Source organism: Pogoniulus pusillus, chromosome 39 (genome assembly GCF_015220805.1).
Source record: "Pogoniulus pusillus isolate bPogPus1 chromosome 39, bPogPus1.pri, whole genome shotgun sequence".
Lineage (NCBI taxonomy): Eukaryota > Metazoa > Chordata > Aves > Piciformes > Lybiidae > Pogoniulus > Pogoniulus pusillus.
Genome location: NC_087302.1, coordinates 1142775 through 1161600, shown reverse-complemented (window position 1 = coordinate 1161600; position 18826 = coordinate 1142775). Strand labels below are relative to the sequence as shown.

General features: G+C 57.8%; 1 protein-coding gene across 1 annotated transcript in view; it reads left to right on the top strand.

The window, feature by feature from the left end:
- PPP1R12B (protein phosphatase 1 regulatory subunit 12B) overlaps nucleotides 1–18826 on the top strand; it is a 187377-nt gene that overhangs the window by 50303 nt on the left and 118248 nt on the right. Inside the window, 4 exon segments of the mRNA XM_064173963.1 lie at nucleotides 5088–5247; nucleotides 9905–10049; nucleotides 14251–14325; nucleotides 17512–17591. Coding sequence (XP_064030033.1) covers nucleotides 5088–5247; nucleotides 9905–10049; nucleotides 14251–14325; nucleotides 17512–17591 — 460 coding nt within the window.

Sequence of the window (18826 nt, the reverse complement as noted above, 5' to 3'; positions counted from 1 at the left end):
AGAGGCTGTGGAGTCTCCTATGGAGACTTTGAAACCCTCCTGGCTGTGTTCCTGTGTGCCCTGCCCTGGGTGCTGCTGCCCTGGCAGGGGCTTGGGCTGGATGATCTGCAGGGGTCACTTCCACCCCCTGATGTTCTGTGACTCTGTAGGTGAAGAGATCTGAGCTCTGCCCCAGCAGGCAGATGTTGCTTTGGTAGCAAACGGTGGAGCAGCTGCAGGAGTTTGAGCTGTGCTGGCTCTGTCCCTAGCAGGGTCCTTCAAAGGCAGACAGCAGAGCACTGAAAGCTGATTGCTGAGATCTGCATTTTAAAGCAAGATTCACTTCTGACCTCTGGTGTCAGTGGAGGCTTTTGTGTCGCTGACCCCCTAGGGTCACAGAGTGGCTCGGGCTGGAAGGGGCCTCAGAGCTCATCTACTCCAACCCCCTGCCATGGGCAGGGACACCTCTCTGCCAGACTTGGCTGCCCATGGCCTCATCCTGCCTGGCCTTGAACACCTTCAGGCAGGAGGCAACCTCACCCTCCCTGGGCAGCCTGTGCCAGTCTCACCACCCTCCTGCTGAAGAACTTCTTCCTCAGCTTCACTCTCACCCTGCTCTGCCTCAGCTCCAAACCATTCCCCCTTGGTCTGTCTGTAGACAGCCTCAGCAGAAGTCTCTCTGCAGCCTTCCTGTAGGCTCCACTCAGCTCTTGGCAGGCAGCTCTGAGGTGCCCCTGGAGTCTCCTCTGCAGGCTGCACCCCCCCAGCCCCCTCAGCCTGTGCTCACAGCAGAGCTGCTCCAGCCCTTGGTAATGCAGAGGTAAGATTGAGAGCCCTGCCAAGAGTAGTGCCTGGGAAATGAGTATCTGGCCTGGAGTGACCTTCTTTATCCTGATCCTCCCCCAGACTCCTGCAGCCCATCTGCTCTGCCATTTCCCCTTGCCCATCAGCTGGGGCTGCTCCCTGCACTGTCCCTGCAGCAGCAGCACAGGTAGAGGAAACCTCCTGGACAGTGTCAGTGCTGTTAGAAATGCTTCAACAGTGTCCAGTGATCTTCACCATCATGTGTCTGGGGGGGCTGGAGGCTGTGCATGGGTGTGAGGGCTTTGGATCCTGGCAGTGAAGTTCTCCAGGAGTGGTTCTGGAGGGTGCATGGGTGGGAAGGGATGGACTGAGGCAAAGTGAGCTGACACAGGACCAAGGTCTCCCCACAGAACACACATGGGCTGCCTATTGGATGTGTTTAGCTTGGGGAAGTCTCATGAGGGATCTGCTTGTTGGTCCTCCACTGCCTTGGGGGAGGCTACAGAGCCTCTGGCCAGAGCTGCACAGGGATAGGAGGAGAGTGTCTGGTGGGAAGAGCTCCCCAGGCTCATCCAGCCCAGCCCTGCACCCAGCACTGCAGGCTCAGCACCAAACCATGGCCCTGAGCTCCAGCTCCACAGCTGCATGACCACCCCCAGGGATGGGCACTGCAGCACTGCCCTGGGCAGCCTGTGCCAAGCTTTGAGAACCCTTCCAGGGCAGAAACATTTCCTGAGCTCCAGCCTGAGCCTCCCCTGGAGCACCATTTGCTCTGCTCCTGTCAGCTGCCACCAAGGAGCAGAGGCTGCTCACAGCAGCCTCCCTGCAGGCAGCTGCAGAGAGAACTGAGCTCTGCCCTCAGCCTCCTCTGCTCCACCTGCACACCTCCAGCTCCCTCAGCTGCTCCTTGCAGGACCTGTGCTCCAGGTCTGTTGGCTCTGAGCAACTTGCTCTGGGTTTGAAGTTCCCCTCCTCTGAGAGGGATTTGGGCTGGAGACCCCCAAAGAGTCTTTCTGCTGCTGGTGGTTTGATGCCTGCAGGTGGCTGTTGGGGTTGTTTGCAGGCTGGATTGAATCCTTCCTCCTTCCCAGCTGGATTCTGCATTGAATCCTTCCTCCTTCCCAGCTGGATTCTGCACTGAATCCCTCCTCCTTCCCAACTGGATTCTGCACTGAATCCCTCCTCCTTCCCAGATGGGTTCTGCTTGCCATGTGGTGGTTACTTCATCTCTGAAGCTATTTTCAGGTACAGTTAGGCAGGGATCAGGCCTTTGCTGCTTTGTGTTGCTGTTCCTCTTGGAAACTTGCTGCAGGATCATGTTCCTGCTGGGAGCCAGAACCTTTCCACTTCCTAGGCTGGTGTTTGTGACAGGCTTATGCTACTCTGTTCTGGTTCAGCAGAAGCTTAAAGAGTCTTTCTGCCCGATCCTGGGTCTGCTCAGGTGCTCCAAAAGGGAGGTCCCCAGGCAGGGTTTGTTTTACTGGGCTGTCCAAACTCTGCCCTGGCAGGGTTCAGCTCTGCTACTGCTCTGAGCAGTTCTTGGTAGCCACTTTAAAGAGAGAGAGTTGCAGTGGTGTGAAGGAGGAGAAAGTGAGGAAACACTGGAACAGGTTACCCAGAGATGTGGTTGAAGCCTCAGCACTGGAGGCATTCAAGGGGCAGGCTGTGGGCAGCAGAGGGGGCAGCCTGTGGCTGTGGGCAGCAGAAGGGGCAGGCTGTGGGCAGCAGAGGGGGCAGGCTGTGGGCAGCAGAGGGGGCAGGCTGTGGCTGTGGGCAGCAGAGGGGGCAGGCTGTGGCTGTGGGCAGCATAAGGGGCAGGCTGTGGGCAGCAGAGGGGGCAGGCTGTGGCTGTGGGCAGCAGAGGGGGCAGGCTGTGGCTGTGGGCAGCACAAGGGGCAGGCTGTGGGCAGCAGAGGGGCAGGCTGAGGGCAGCCCAGCAAAGCAGAGGCTAAGAGCAATTTCTCACCTGTCTGCCTCGGCTGCAGGTGTTCTGCCTGCTGCTGCTTGGGCTGCTGCTTGGCTCTTGATGGCCTCAGCACTCCAGCAGCATCCTGCTAAGCTGCCCTTAGCCAACTCTCTGCCTGCACCGAGCTGCTTCCCACTGCCACTGCTCAGCAGGATGCTGGGAGCTGGAGGAAATGTGGTGCAGGCTTTAACTAAGCCTCCAGCTACTGTGCCTCAAGCAACTCCTCAGCCAGGTGGACTCTGTGTGCTGAGGAAGCTGTGGTCCTGCTCCATGAGGAGCTCCTGCCACAGACAGTGCCATGGTTGACAGCTACACACTTAGGAACTCCAGGTCTGCTGGTCATGGAGGTGTTGGGTAGGAGGTTGGACCTGATGATCTTGGAGGTCCTTCCCAGCCCCTGTGATTCTCTGGTTTGTCTGGGCCCTGTTCTGAAGGCCTCACACTTCTGCTCTCCACAGCATCCTGGGGGAGTGGGTTCTCATTCCAGACAAGGGCAGCAAAGCTGGGGAGGGGATTTGTGGCAGCTGCCAAGTGTGAGCCCAGAGGGGCTGCCTAAGCTCAGAGGGAGGGATCCCAGGATCCCCCCAGGGGGATTACTCTTTCCCACTGCCTGCAGACCAGCACAAAGCCACTTGCAAGAGGATGAGAGGAGTCCCAGCCTGAGTGACCTACCAGAAGTGAGCTCAGGAAGCTGCAGGAGCCAAGATTTGCCAGGCTGCTCCTGGAGCTGCCCCCTGGGCTGGGTCCCTGCCAGCAGCTCCTTGCTGTGTTGGTGCAGCTGGAGCTGCCTGAGGAGTTCCTCAGCTGGTTCAGGAGAGCCTGCACAGCAGAGGGGGGCACTGGGGCCAGCAGCAGCAGGGCACCCCCAGTTCTGGGGTCAGTTCTGGGCCACTCACCCCAAGGAGGACATAGAGGAGCTGGAGCAGGTCTGGAGAAGGGTAACAGAGCTGGGGAAGGGTCTGGAGAGCAGGGCTGGGGAGGGGCAGCTGAGGGAGCTGGGGGTGAGCAGCCTGGAGCAGAGGAGGCTGAGGGCAGAGCTCATTGCTCTCTGCAGCTCCCTGAGAGCAGGCTGCAGCCAGCTGGGGGTTGGGCTCTGCTGCCTGGGCTCAGGGGATGGAAGGAGAGGAAATGTCCTGGGGCTGTGCCAGGGGAGGGTTGGGTTGGAGAGGAGGAAAAGTTTCTTTGCTGGAGGAGTGGTGAGGGCCTGGCAGAGGCTGCCCAGGGAGGTGGTGGAGTGCCCATGGCTGGAGGGGTTGCAGAAGGCTGTGGCCATGGCACCTGGTGCCAGGGTTTGGTGACCATGGTGGTGCTGGGTTGGTGCTGGACTGGAGGCTCTCAGAGAGCTTCTCCAACCCAAAGCATTCTGTGGTGCCTGTGAGTTGTGTTTTCTCTTGCTGGGTTTCACACCTGCTGGCCCAGGTTTGGGTGGGTTTGTCACTGTCACACTGAAGAGCTCTGCCAGAACTGCAGCTCTCAGCTTCTCCTTCATGCCCTGCCCTCAGCCACTGAGCTGTAGGCAGGTAGCTGTGGGTGGTTGCTGTCAGCTGCATAGGAGCACTCCAGTTAGGACACCAGATCTTAAGACAGTTGCTTGTTGGTTTAGTGCCATTTGATGCAGGTCATCAGCCTGGCATCAGGGGGACATTGTCCCCCCTGGCACGAGCGAGCCCCAGGACCATGCCTGTGTTGTACCAGATGTGTCCATTGGTGTGCTCCTTGGTCTGAATTCTTCTAAAGCTGGTCTTTAGGAAGGGCATGGACCTGCTGCAGGAGGTCCAGAGGAGGCCACAGGGCTGGTCAGAGGGCTGGAGCAGCTTCCCAGTGAGGACAGGCTGGCAGGGCTGGGGTGCAGCAGCTCTCCCAGCTGGTAGCAAGTCTCTTCTCTGCTGGCTGTGGAACCACAGAAGCATCCAGGCTGGCACAGCCCCTCAGGGTCACCAAGCCCATCCTAGAGCCCTGCTCTGCAGGATTCACCTTAACCCACAGCCCCAAGCACCACAGCCAAACCACCTGAAACACAGCCAGGCTGGGGGACTGCAGCACCTCCCTGGGCAGCTCATCCCAGCCCCTGACCACTCTCCATGAAAAACTTCCTCCTGATGCCTAATCTAAACCTCCCCAGGCTCAGCTTGAGGCCATTCCCCCTTGCTCTGCCTGCAGTTCCTGTGAGCAGAGCCCAGCAGCAGCCTCTGCACAGTGTCCCTTCAGGCAGCTGCAGGCAGCAGTGAGCTCTGCTCTCAGATCACAAAGGGGTTGCCAATGCTGCATGGCACAGGATGAGTTCAACATCTCTGTGAGAGCTTTCACTTGATAATCTCTTCTGTGCTTCACCTTCTAGGTGCAGACCTGGACCTGGCCAGGAAGGAAGAGGAGCAGCAGATGCTGCAGGACGCTCGGCAGTGGCTCAACAGTGGCAGGATTGAGGACGTGAAGCAGCCCCGGACAGGTGCCACAGCTCTGCATGTGGCTGCAGCCAAGGGCTATGCAGAAGTCATGAGGTGAGAGCCCCTGCCCAGGCATGCTGCTTGGAAGGAGCACATCCAGCTCTGTGCTGAGGAGGAATTTGCTTCACAGGGACATTTAGAGGCTGCTGTGTCTCAGAAAGCTCTCTGGGTCTATGGTCCCAGCCATTGTGGTTCACCTGGGCATAGAGAGGGGCTGGGAGGTTCCCTTAGGCCTTTAAAGTTTGGATGTGTCATGGAATCAGACTGGTTTGGGGTGGAAGGGATCTTCTCTGGAGAGTTTCCTTTTCTGGAGACTTCCAAGCCCTGTCTGGGTGCATTCCTGTGTGACCTGCACTGCATCATGACCCTGCTCTGGCAGGGGTTTGGGCTCAGTGATCTCTGGAGGTCCCTTCCAACTCCTCTGTGATCCTTTGACCTTAAAGATCACCTAGTGCCAACCCCCTGCCATGGCCAAGGACACCTCCCACCAGCACAGCTTGCTCAAGGACTCATCCAGCCTGGCCTTGGACACCTCCCAGGGCAACCTGTGCCAGTCTCTCCCCACCCTCACAACAATTTCTTCCTCCACTCTCAGTCTCCCTTCTCCCAGCTCACAGCCATTGTCCCTCCTCCTGGCACTCCCAACCCGTGTCCAAAATCCCTCCCCAGCTCTCCTGGAGCCCCTTCAGGTACTTGAAGGTTGCTCTAAGTTCTCCCTGCAGCCTTCTCCTCTCCAGGCTGACAGCCTCATCTCCCTCAGCCTGTCCCCACAGGGGCAGTTCTGCAGCCTCTGATCATTTTGGTGCCCTCCTCATGACCTGCTTCAGCAGTTCCAAGTCCTTCCTGTGTTTCAGTAGGTGAAAGCTTTGTAGGGTCTGAGAGAGAATTGAGGAGGTTTCATTTTCACCTTTAGAGCAGTAGCTTTAGGCTAGCAAGGAAGACAGCAGTGGGGACAGAGTGACCCCAGACCCTGCCTGGCAATCACAAACACCCCCAGTTTGTGTGGCCATTGCAGTGGAAAATGCAGTGTCCTCCACACCTCACTGCCCCCTGCCCCTCAGTGCTGCAGCCAGCAGCAGTGCCAGAGGGGATCCAGCACAGCAGCTCTGCTTCTGCTGCCCTGGCACCAGCCAGTTCCCTGGGAGCAGAACCCTGCCCACTGCTGCTTCCTGGCAGGAGAGCAGTCCTGTTTGTACAGGTAAGGTCGGGTTCAGGTTTCCAACAACAAAACCTTTTCCTCCCTGCTCTTGCTGGGAGGGTGGAGCTGCCCAGGAGCACAGCAGGCTTCTCTGCTGTCCCTGTTAGAATCCCTCCTGGAAGCATTCACCCAGCCCCATGCTTCATTTCATCATTTCAGGTGGCCTGGGCTGATGTGCAGGAGCTGCTCCTGGCCAAGCTCTGCTTAATTTGTTGTTCTCAAATGTGAGTGAGGCCAGAGGAGGCCACAAAGATGCTGCCAGGGCTGGAGCAGCTCTGCTGTGAGCACAGGCTGAGGGAGCTGGGGGGGTGCAGCCTGGGGAGGAGAAGGCTCCAGAGGCACCTCAGAGCTGCTGCCAGAGCCTGAAGGGATCCTGCAGGAAGGCTGCAGAGAGACTTCTGCTGAGGGTGTCTGAGCCAGGCCAAGGGGAATGGTTTGGAGCTGAGGCAGAGCAGTGTGAGAGTGGAGCTGAGGAAGAAGTTCTTGAGTAGGAGGGTGGTGAGACTGGCACAGGCTGCCCAGGGAGGTTTGGATGCTCCCTCCCTGGAAGTGTTCAAGGCCAGGCTGGATGAGGCCTTGAGCAGCCAAGTCTGGCAGAGAGGTGTCCCTGCCCATGGCAGGGATGTTGGAGCAGATGAGCTCTGAGGTCCTTTCCAGCCTGAGCCATTCTGTGCAGACTTAGCAGTGAGTTCCAAAGTGTCCCTGCCTGCTCTGTGCCCCAGAGCAGTGCCCTGGCAGAGCTCCTGTGGAACAGGGGTGCAGCAGCTCCTGCAGCTGAGGGGCTGGTCCTGGGGGAGGCTGCACACTCAGCACTCCTCAGGGAAGGCTGCATCCAGTGCTTGCAGGGTGACTTAGCTGTGCCCAGCTGCTCCTTGGCATTGCTTGCTGAAATGCTGAGCTGATCTCAATCAGAGCTGGCAGTGTTTGGCTGCTGTGGGCTCTGTGGCCAGCCTGGAAGTTCAAACTGAGAAGGACAATGAAGCTGGGGAAGGGTCTGGAGAGCAGGGCTGGGGAGCAGCAGCTGAGGGAGCTGGGGGTGAGCAGCCTGGGGAAGAGCAGGCTGAGGGCAGAGCTCATTGCTCTCTGCAGCTCCCTGAGAGCAGGCTGCAGCCAGCTGGGGTTGGGCTCTGCTGCCTGGGCTCAGGGGATGGAAGGAGAGGAACTGGCCTGGGATTGTGCCAGGGGAGGGTTAGGTTGGAGAGGAGGAAAAATGTCTTTGCTGGAGGAGTGGTGAGGGACTGGCAGAGGCTGCCCAGGGAGGTGGTGCAGTGCCCATGGCTGGAGGGGTTGAAGGAGGCTGTGGCCATGGCACCTGGGGCCAGGGTTTGGTGACCATGGTGGTGCTGGGTTGGTGCTGGACTGGAGGCTCTCGGAGAGCTTCTCCAACCCAAACCATTCTGTGATTCTAAATGCAAAGCTTCAGTGGGTTAAACCAAAGGGGCTGCAAGCCAGAAGCTATCAGGCTCCCAAATGAGAGGTGGAACTTGTCTGTGACCTTGAGCCTCTACCAGTTCTGTTCCTCCCTGTTGCCAGCTGGAAACCCAGCACACAGTCAGCAGCTACTGGAGACTGCTCTCACAAACCCCCTGGGGTGTGCCTGGGCTTTGGCAGGGTGCTGTAGGAGTCTGCAGCCTCTCAGTGCCATCCTGGGGCACTGTGCTGCAGGATGGTGCCTCTGGATGCAGACCTGCCCAGGATGGAAGCTTTCAGCAGCAGTTTTCCTAGACTTGCAGAATTCCCCTGGGATGGTCTTCAATATTTAAGCAGCTTGGGCACTGCTCAGTTGTGATACCTGAACCCCACAGCACATCCACCTGATGTGGTGCAGATGGTCCTGGAGCTGCAGACTACAGTGAGCTCCCCTCTGCTTGCTTTGGCTTTAATTATTCATGCTCCAGGTGCTGTGGTCTGGTGGGCAGGGCAGGGGGTGAGGGTGCACAGCAGTAAAAGTGGCATGAGGCTATGCCCAGGCAGGCCCTCTTGGGTGAGAGTTTAACCATGCAAGGACTGGGCTGCAAAACTACAGTTTGGGTTGGTTAACTTCCACCTTTCACATCTGTCCATGTCACTGCTCCTTAGCTGGCTGTCCTGCTGGTCTTGTCTCCCCATGGACCATTCCATGTCTGGCCTTGTTCTCTGCTGGGACCAAAAGTCCTTCCCTTACCAGTGCTGTGCTTGGTCCCTGGTGCTGCAGATGGCAGTCTGCAGGGACATGGCTTGTGTGGTGCCCCTGCCAGCCTGGTGCCTCTTCCTCTGGAGCAGCTCAGTCACCAGTGCCAGATTAGAGAAGAAGTTCTCCCAGTTTAGGACTTGCTGAAAGGGAAAAGAATCACAGAAAGCATCCAGTTGGGAGAGGCTTCCAGGCTCACCCAGCCCAAGCCTCCACCCTGGTGCAGGCTCAGCACCAAACCATGGCCCTAAGCTCCAGCTCTACAGCTGCTGGAACACCCCCAGGGATGGGGACTGCAGCACTGCCCTGGGCAACCTGTGCCAAGCTTTGAGAACCCTTCCAGGGCAGAAATATCTCCTAGCATCCAGCCTGAGCCTCCCCTGGGGCAGCTTGGAACCATTTCCTCTGCTCCTGTCCCTTGCCCCCAAGAAGCAGAGGCTGCCCCTTGTTTGCTCCAACCTCCCTGCAGGCAGCTGTAGAGAGCACTGAGCTCTGCCCTCAGCCTCCTCTGCTCCAGAAGAACCTTCTCAGTCACAGCAGCTCCTGCAGGCTTCTCAGCCTTTCATTCCGTTCCCACCCCATTTCCAAGAGTCCATTCCCGTTCACTCTTCTCTGTCCCACTTGCAGGCACATTGAGTGCTGGTTGTGAGGGGAGCAAACGAGCTCAGAAGCACCTCCTGGCTCCCTGTGAGCCTTGCTGCCTGCTCTGCACCTCTCTGTGGCAGCTCTTCTGCGTGGAGAAGTCACCCCTGGGTGGCTGTGCTGGTGTGAGGCCAATTGGAGTATTTTAATGAGAGAAATTAGATGCTAGGCTGTGCAAAGGGAGCAATGAGGATGGCTGCATCCCTCATGGGCCTGCTGGGATGCACAAAAGCAAGGACACAAACACAGATCAGGCAGTGTCTGTCTGTCGGAGTCGGTGTCTGTCTTCTCTCCCTGGGCTTCTGCTGCTCTGCCTGGATCTGTGTAACCCAACTAAGCCTTCTGCTTCCAACCCCATTTGCCCATCCTCACAACTCACCTTGCACACAAGGCAGGCTCTGGGATAAGGTAGAGGGATGGAGATAAGGTGGAAGGGTGGTTGGGAGCCCCTCCTGGGGACTGTGATTGCTGGCAGGGAGTTGTGTTTCTGCATTAGCTTTACCTTGTCCATTTCTGCCTGGAGCTGCAGGTGTCTGTGCCTCTTGTAACTATCTGCCTGTGCACTGTGCTAAGCTGTGAGTATGAAGCTTCGTTCCTCACCTTCCAGCTGGCTGAGTCCAGTCTGGATGATTTCATAAGTGTGGGGCAGGTAACCCCCAGAGCATCACAGTGGCAGAACTCAACACTGCTTCCTCCTTCAGGCTCTTGATCCAGGCTGGCTTTAACCTCAACGTGCAGGACAACGACGGCTGGACCCCGCTGCACGCTGCCGCGCACTGGGGCGTGAAGGAGGCTTGCTCCATCCTGGCCGAGGCTCTGTGTGACATGGACATCAGGAACAAGCTGGTGAGTGCTCAGGGGTGTTGGCACAACTTGGGCAAGGTGGTTTGTAGCCAGGTGAATGTCACTTTCATGGCTACCGCTCAATCCATCACCACGCTGAAGTTCCGCCGCGAGCAGTTCTCCTCTGGCGGGCACTGAAAACAAAGGACCTGGAGGCCTTAAGGGTCCTGACTGTGGAGGAAGGCAGAAAAGGCTTCAAGTGTGACTGGAAAAGATCAAGATTCATAGAATGGGTTGGGTTGGAAGGGACCTTAAAGTTCACCCAGTTCCAACCCACTGCCATGGGCAGGGACACCTCCCACCAGCACAGGTTGCTCAAGGCCTCATCCACCCTGATCCTGAACACTCCCAGATTGTGGGCAGGGTTGTCCAGGTAACCTGGAGCCACCTGGTCCCTGGCCATCAGGTTTCATTACCTGTTGTTAATTAACTGATCTTTGCAGCTGTAGTTATGGAGACAGTGGAACTGAGCCTTCACTTTGTGCTTTTGCCTGCTTTGTGTTGTAAATGCCCATGGATGTGGAAGTGGCTCCCAAATTTTCTTTGGCAGCATTTCAGGAGGTTCAAATCATAGACCCATGGAATAGTTTGGGCTGCAAGGGACCCTAAGGCTCACCTAGTTCCAAACTCTCAATAGTCAGCAGGGTCACCTTCCACTGAAACAGGTTGTTCACTGCCTGAAGCTGCCTGGAACAGCTCCAGGGAAGGGACATCTTCTGCCTCTCTGAGCAACCTGGGCCAGGCTCTCACCGCCCTCATTGTCAAACATTTCTCCCTTCTCTTCACTCTGAATCTGCCTCTTTTAGTTCCAAACCATCACCTTTGTCCTGTCAGAGCAGGCCCTGCTCAAAAGTCTGTCCCCAGCTTTCTGATCAGCCCTTGCAGCACTGCAAGGCCACCAGAAGGTCTCCCTGCAGCCTTCTCCTCCCCAGGCTGCACACCCCCAGCTCTCAGCCTGGCTCCCAGCAGAGCCCTTCCAGCCCTGCCAGCACTGCTGTGGCCTCCTCTGGCCCTGCCCCAGCAGGTCCCTGTCTGTGCTGAGGGCTCCAGAGCTGCCCCAGCACTGCAGGGGCGATCTGAGTAGGCACAACAGAGGGGCAGAATCCCCTCCCTGCTCCTGCTGCCCACACTGCTGGGGATCAGCCCAGGACAGGCTGGGGCTGGGCTGGCAGTGCTCGATGCCAGCTCCTGTCCAGCTCTGCACCCCCAGCACCCCCAAGCCCTTCTCCCATGGCTGCTCCCCAGCCTGAATTTGTGCTTTGGACTGACCCATCCCAGCTGCAGGAGCTTGCCCTTGGCTTTACACTGGAAGGCTCTGGAAGGCACAGAGGTCTCACTGTGCCTGTGAGCAGAGGGTTCGCAGCACTTTGCCCTCCCTCGTCTCTCCCTTTGACATTTCTGCAGGCCCCAGTCCTGCTGTGTTTGTTCCATCTCCCCAGACACCTTGCAGGCAGAGCAGGGCAGTGCAGCTGCCTCAGCTCTTGGGAGGGTGATTGGAGACCTTGAGATGGAGCTTCAGCTGCCCAAGGTGACCCAGGGGTCTGCAGGGACTGGGGTACAGTAGAACAGGCTGCTCCCCTTCCTGCTTGGTACAGCTGTGCCCTCTTTAGACCCCTGAAGACTGCACTGTGTTGGTCCTGGCTGCTGGTTTTGAACAGCATCAACCAGGGCCCTGCCCAGCCCTGCTCAGGGTTTATCTGAGCGCGAATTGAGGCTCTGAGCGTGGATTGAGTCTCTGAGCATGGATTGAGTCTCTCAGTGCGGATTGAGGCCCTGAGCGCGGATCGAGGCCCTGAGCGCGGATCGAGTCTCTGAGCGCGGATCGAGGCCCTGAGCGCGGATCGAGTCTCTGGGCGTGAATTGAGTCTCTGAGCGCGGATTGAGGCCCTGAGCGCGGATCGAGGCCCTGAGCGCGGATCGAGTCTCTGAGCGCGGATCGAGTCTCTGAGCGCGGATCGAGGCCCTGAGCGCGGATCGAGTCTCTGGGCGTGAATTGAGTCTCTGAGCGCGGATTGAGGCTCTGAGCGCGGATTGAGTCTCTGAGCGCGGATCGAGTCTCTGAGCGCGGATCGAGGCCCTGAGCGCGGATCGAGTCTCTGAGCGCGGATCGAGTCTCTGAGCGCGGATCGAGTCTCTGAGCGCGGATCGAGGCCCTGAGCGCGGATCGAGTCTCTGGGCGTGAATTGAGTCTCTGAGCGCGGATTGAGGCTCTGAGCGCGGATTGAGGCCCTGACCGAGGACTGAGTCTCTCAGCGCGGATTGAGGCCCTGAGCGTGGATTGAGGCTCTGAGCGCGGATTGAATCTCCCAGCGCGGATTGAGGCCCTGAGCGAGGATTGAATCTCCCAGCACGGATTGAGTCTCAGCGCGGATTGAGTCTCCCAGTGTGGATCGAGGCCCTGAGCAAGGATCGAGGCCCTGAGCACGGATTGAGTCTCTGGGTGCGGATCGAGTCTCTGGGCGCGGATCGAGTCTCTGGGCGCAGATTGAGTCTCTGAGCGTGGATCGAGTCTCTGAGCGCGGATCGAGTCTCTGCGTGCGGATCGAGTCTCTGGGCGCGGACTGAGGCTCTGAGTGCGGACTGAGTCTCTGAGTGTGGATCGAGGCCCTGAGCGCGAATTGAGGCTCTGAGAGCAGATTGAGTCTCTGAGCGTGGATCAAGGCCTTGAGCGTGGATCGAGGACTTGAGCGCGGATTGAGTCTCCGAGCGCGGATTGAGTCTCCGAGCGCGGATTGAGTCTCCGAGCGCGGATTGAGTCTCTCAGCGCGGATTGAGTCTCTGAGCATGGATTGAATCTCTGAGCGTGGATTGAGTCTCCCAGCGCGGATTGAGGCCCTGAGTGAGGATTGAATCTCCCAGCGCGGATTGAGTCTCTCAGCGCGGATTGAGGCCCTGAGCAAGGATCGAGGCCCTGAGCACGGATCGAGGCCCTGAGCGCGGATCGAGTCTCTGGGCGCGGATCGAGTCTCTGGGCGCGGATCGAGTCTCTGAGCGTGGATCGAGTCTCTGAGCGTGGATCGAGTCTCTGAGCGTGGATCGAGTCTCTGCGCGCGGATCGAGGCCTTGAGCGCGGATTGAGTCTCCGAGCGCGGATTGAGTCTCCGAGCGAGGATTGAGTCTCTCAGCGCGGATTGAGTCTCTCAGCGCGGATTGAGTCTCTCAGCGCGGATTGAGGCCCTGAGCGGGGATTGAGTCTCTGGGCGCGGATTGAGTCTCTGAGCGTGGATTGAATCTCTGAGCGCGGATTGAATCTTCCAGCGCAGATCGAGTCTCTGAGCGCGGATCGAGTCTCTGGGCGCGGATCGAGTCTCTGGGCGCGGATCGAGGCCCTGAGCGCGGATCGAGGCCCTGAGCGCGGATCGAGGCCCTGAGCGCGGATCGAGGCCCTGAGCGCGGATCGAGGCCCTGAGCGCGGATCGAGTCTCTGAGCGCGGATCGAGGCCTTGAGCGCGGATCGAGGCTCTGAGCGAGGATCGAGGCCTTGAGCGCGGATTGAGGCCCTGAGCGAGGATTGAGGCCTTGAGCACGGATTGAGGCTCTGAGCGAGGATTGAGGCCCTGAGCGCGGATTGAGTCTCTGAGAGCGGATTGAGTCTCTGAGCGCGGATTGAGTCTCTGAGCGTGGATCGAGGCCTTGAGCGAGGATTGAGGCTCTGAGCGCGGATTGAGGCTCTGAGCGCGGATTGAGTCTCTGAGCATGGATTGAGTCTCTGAGCGCGGATTGAGTCTCTGAGCGCGGATTGAGGCTCTGAGCGCGGATTGAGGCTCTGAGCGCGGATTGAGGCTCTGAGCGCGGATTGAGGCTCTGAGCGCGGATTGAGGCTCTGAGCATGGATTGAGTCTCTGAGCGCGGATTGAGGCTCTGAGCGCGGATTGAGGCTCTGAGCGCGGATCGAGGCCTTGAGCGCGGATTGAGTCTCTGAGAGCAGATTGAGGCTCTGAGCATGGATTGAGTCTCTGAGCGCAGATTGAGGCTCTGAGCACGGATTGAGGCTTGAGCACAGATTGAATCTCCCAGCGCAGATTGAGCCTCTGAGCTGGTTTGAGGCACTGAACTGCCACCGCTGCTGCCTGGCTCGGCTCTGGAGGGAGACAGAGTGTTTGTTACTCAGCGTTCGGGGAGGGAGGGTGTGGAGCTTGTTCCCTTCTGCTCTTCACGCCCTGTGCCACATCAGATCTCCTCTTGTCTTCTTTTACTGCCCCAGGGCCAGACACCCTTCGACGTGGCTGACGAGGGCCTGGTTGAGCACCTGGAGATGCTGCAGAAGAAGCAGAGTGTGGTGAGCCTCTGGCAGAGCTTTCCTTGTTCCACCTCTCCACTTAACCTTTTCGTCCTGGGCTGTTCCCTAAGCCAGATGGTGTCAACAGAGGCAGGGGGAGAGCTGGGGCCCAGCTCATGATGGGTTTTGTTAGTCAGTTGGAATCTTTTAATTACAGCAATGTTTTGAGTGGCTGGAAATGGAGAGAAGAGGATGAGGGCAGCAAGGGGGGCAGCAGAGTGCTGACAGGCAGAGTGGTGGCACCTAAGGAGCAGACAGCTCAGCTTTGGAGTTGTTCTGCAGTTGCTGTTGGTAGCTGGCAAAGGCTCCAGCATCAATCTGCTCTTTGCTTAATGAGGGATTAGTCAAGGCAGCTTGGTGTTGGCATCTGAGGAAGCAGCTGGCACTGTGCAGAGAGACCTGGGAGTTAGCAGCTCTGCTGCCTTGCAACAGGGAGATTTTGGAGGGAGAAGAAATTTCCTGATGTCAGGAATTCAGAGAATCACAGAATGGGTTGACTTGGAAGGGACCTTAAAGCTCATCCAGTGCCATGGGCAGGGACACCTCTCACCAGCACAGGTTGCTCAAGGACTGGTCCTGAACACCTCCAGGGAGGTTGTGGAGCACAGAAGCACCCAATGTGATCAAAGATCACGTTGGGTGCTTCTGTGCTCCACAGCCTCCCTGGGCAACCTGTGCCAGGGTCTCACCACCCTCAACCTGTGCCAGTCTCTCCCCAACCTCCCTCTCAACAATTCCTTCCTCCTCTCCACTCTCTCCCAGCTCACAGCCATTCTCCCTCATCCTGGCACCCCCAGCCCTTGCCAGAGTCCCTTCCCAGCTCCCCTGGAGCCCCCTCGGGCACTGGAGGGCTGCTCTGAGGTCTCCCTGAAGCCTTTTCTTCTCCAGGCTGAGCAGAATCCTGGCCTAAAGGCATTGCTGATTTTAGAACCATGTTAAATTGCCATTTCATAGTGCAGTGGAGATGTTGGAGGGGGTTGTGAGAATGTTGGCAGAGGAGAGGAAAGCAAAACCACCTCTTGATCAAAGGGAAGCCAGGAGGTTATTTTTGGGTTGCATTTTTTATCCCTGTTCCATCTTCTCTGCTCAATTCCATCATCTGGGGGCTTCCAAAAGCCAAATCAACCTTCTCTAAAAAACAAAAGCACAGAAAATCAGTTAAAATAGCACTGAAATGGTTGGGTTCAGACAGAGACAGAATGAGAGCAGTGCTGATGGCACCCAGAGAGGGATTCTGAGGAACTGACAGTGTGGGTGGGAGAACTCCAGCTCTGATCACAACACAGCTGCTGCCAGCCCTGGATAGCCTCTTAACATGCACAGAGCCTCTTTAAACATTCATCAGCTCCTCCCTCAATGAGGTGTTGATAAATGCTACCAGTGATGGAGTTTGGGTTTCCTCCTGTCTCACTACTGCAGGATTCTGCAGATAACTGAGGAAAGGAAAAGAAGGTGGCAAAAAAACCCAACAGGAACTGGTTTGGACTGGTCCTAGCCTATTTTGGGGCCTGTTCCACAGGGCTGAGCAGCCTCCTCCTCCTCCTCCTCCTCAGCACTCCCCAAATGCTTCTCCAGAGATGAAATGAGTGTGGTGAGCTGCAGGAGGACTGGGAAGAGGAGAGGGATGCAGATTTTCTCACAGTGCCCTGTCCCTGCTTGTGGTTCTCATGTGCCTTCCCAGCACTTAAAATAGAAACCTTCTACTGGCAGGGGATGGAGCAGGCAGCTCCCCCCCCAGCCCTCCTGGCACACCCAAATGGCTCTCAGATCACACTGCCTTTTCATCTGAAGCTGGTAGTGGAGCAGTGTCCTGGCCTTGAGAAAGGATCTCCTCCTGCTGGAGGCACAGCTGCTTGTGCCCCCCCGGGCTTGGGGCCACTTCTCTTCAACACCTTCATTCATGATTGGGATCAGGGCACTGAGGGCATCCTCAGTCAGATTGCAGATGGCACTGAACTACAGGGCACTGTTCACAGGATGGTAGGGGTTGGAAGGGACCCAAGGAGCTCATCAAGTCCAAGCCCCCTGCTAGAGCAGGACCACACAATCTAGCTCAGGGCACACAGGAACACATCCAGACAGGACTTGAAAGGCTCCAGAGAAGGAGACTCCACAACCTCTCCTGTGCCAGGGCTCTGGGACCTTCCAGGCAAGAAGTTCCCCCTTGTGCTGCAGCTTCCATCCATTGCTGCTTGTCCTATTCCAGGGAACAGTGAGCAAAGCCTGTCCCCTCCCCCGACCCCCATCCCTCAGATATTGCTAAACATTGATTCAATCCCCTCTCAGTCTTCTCTTCTCCAGACTAAGCAGCCCCAGGGCCCTTAACCTCTCCTCCTCAGGCAGTTCTCCAGTCCCCTCATCATCCTCACAGCCCTCCCTTGGACTCTCCCCAGCAGATCCCTGTCCCTCTTCAAATGGGGAGCCCAAAACTGAAGGCAGTGCTCAAGATGAGTTCTCACCAGGGCAGAGTAGAGGGGAAGGAGAACCTCCCTTGATCTGCTGGGCACACTCTGCTTAGTGTTGATCTGCTGGAGGGTAGGAAGGATCTGCAGAGGGACCTGGCCAGGCTGGGTCCATGGGCTGAGATCAGGAGGATGAGGTTTGACAAGGCCAAGGGCTGGCTCCAGCACTTAGAATCACAGAATCAGTCCGGGCTGGAAGGCACCACAGGGATCATCCAGCTCCAACCCCCTGCCATGGGCAGGGACACCTCACACTAGGGCAGGCTGTCCAGAGCCACATCCAGCCTGGCCTTAAACACCTCCAGAGATGAGACTTCCACCACCTCCCTGGGCAACCTGTGCCAGGCTCTCACCACCCTCATGCTGGAGAACTTCCTAACATCCAGCCTGACTCTCCCCATTTCCAGCTTTGTTCCATCCCCCCCAGTCCTATCACTCCCTGACAGCCTCAAAAGTCCCTCCCCAGCTTTCTTGTAGCCCCCTTCAGATACTGAAAGGCCACAGGAAGGTTACTTGAGAGCTGGAGCCTGAGGTAGAGGCTGTGCTGGGCAGCTCTGCCCCGACCCAGCCCCAGGCACCCAGGTCGGTGTCTGCTGGGTGTGCCTGAGGCACAGATCCCGGGGCTGAGCTGGGCTGATGCCATGGCAGTAGCTGGGCTGTGCTGGGGTGGTTGGTGAGAAGTCTCTGCTCACTCTTTCTCCTTTCCTCTTGGGCTTCCTGGCAGCTGCGAAGTGAGAAGGAGACGAGGAACAAACTGATCGAGGCTGACATGAACGGCAAGCCCCAGAGCAGGATCTTCAGCAAGTAGGTCTGCTCTGCTGGGAAGGAGCTGCACAGGAGGGATGGGAGAGCAGCTCCAGCTGGCAGCTGCCTTCAGCTGGCTCGGGAAAGCTCATGGAATGTCAGGGGCTAGAAGGGTCCAACCAGCTCCTGGCAGCTTCTGTGTCCTGTGCTGTGTGAGCAGGCGAAAGGACACTCCTGAGTTCGAGACCTGGCCTGGCCTTGGGAGTGTCAGGAGTTTACTTTGCCCTCCACCTTTTCTTCTTCCCTCATCCCACCTGGGTCCTGCTCTTGTGTTCTGTGCCTGGGTTTGCTCTTTCTCTTCCTCAGGAAGGTTCCAGGGAGGTGGTGGCAGCTGCCCTCAGGCAGAGCCACAGAGTCACAGAGTGTTAGGGGCTGGGAGGGACCTCTGCAGGTCATCCAGCCCAAGCCCCTGCCAGGGCAGCAGCACCCAGGGCAGGGCACACAGGAACACAGCCAGGAGGGTTTGAAAGGCTCCAGGGCAGGAGACTCCACAGCCTCTCTGGGCAGCCTGCTCCAGGCTCCAGCACCCTCACACTCACAAAGTTTCCTCTCCTCTTGCCCTGGCACCTCCTCTGCTCCAGCTTGCCCCCAGTGCCCCTTGTGCTGCCCTTGGCCACCCCTGGGCAGAGCCTGCCTGTGTCCTGCCCACACTGCCCTGCAGAGCTTGAGCACAGCACTGAGGGCAGCCCTCAGGCTGCTCTGCTGCCAGCCCCAGCTGCCTCAGCCTGGCCCCACAGGAGATGCTCACTGCCTGCAGCAGCCTGGGGGCTCTGGGCTGGGCTCCCTCCAGCAGTTCTCTCTCCTTGAGCAGAGGCCCAGCACTGCTCTTCCTGGCAGGGGTTGGATGATCTTCCAAAGTCCCTTCCAGCCCCTGGCACTCTGTGGTTCATGGTTTCTCTCTTTCCAATCCAATTTTGTCTGTTCCTTGGTGTTCCCACTGAAAGGAATTGTGGTGCTGCATGGTCCTGAGCAGCAGTTTGGCCTTTGGGCTGGGACCTGCAGCTTTGCAGCTACATGGAGCTGAGCAGCAGGGCTGAAGGCTTGTGCTGAGCTGGGCAAGGAGGCTCAGCAGATACTGTTGGGTTGAGAAACTCTTGGAAATGTAGGAAATGTGAGCCTGGCTCTGGAATCCCTGGGAAATGGGCAGAGCTGGGAGTGCTGGGGTGTTGAAGCTGGGGATGGAGGAGGCCTTTGGCGTGTTCCATATGGAGCAGATTCTGTCTGCCTGTTCCTGA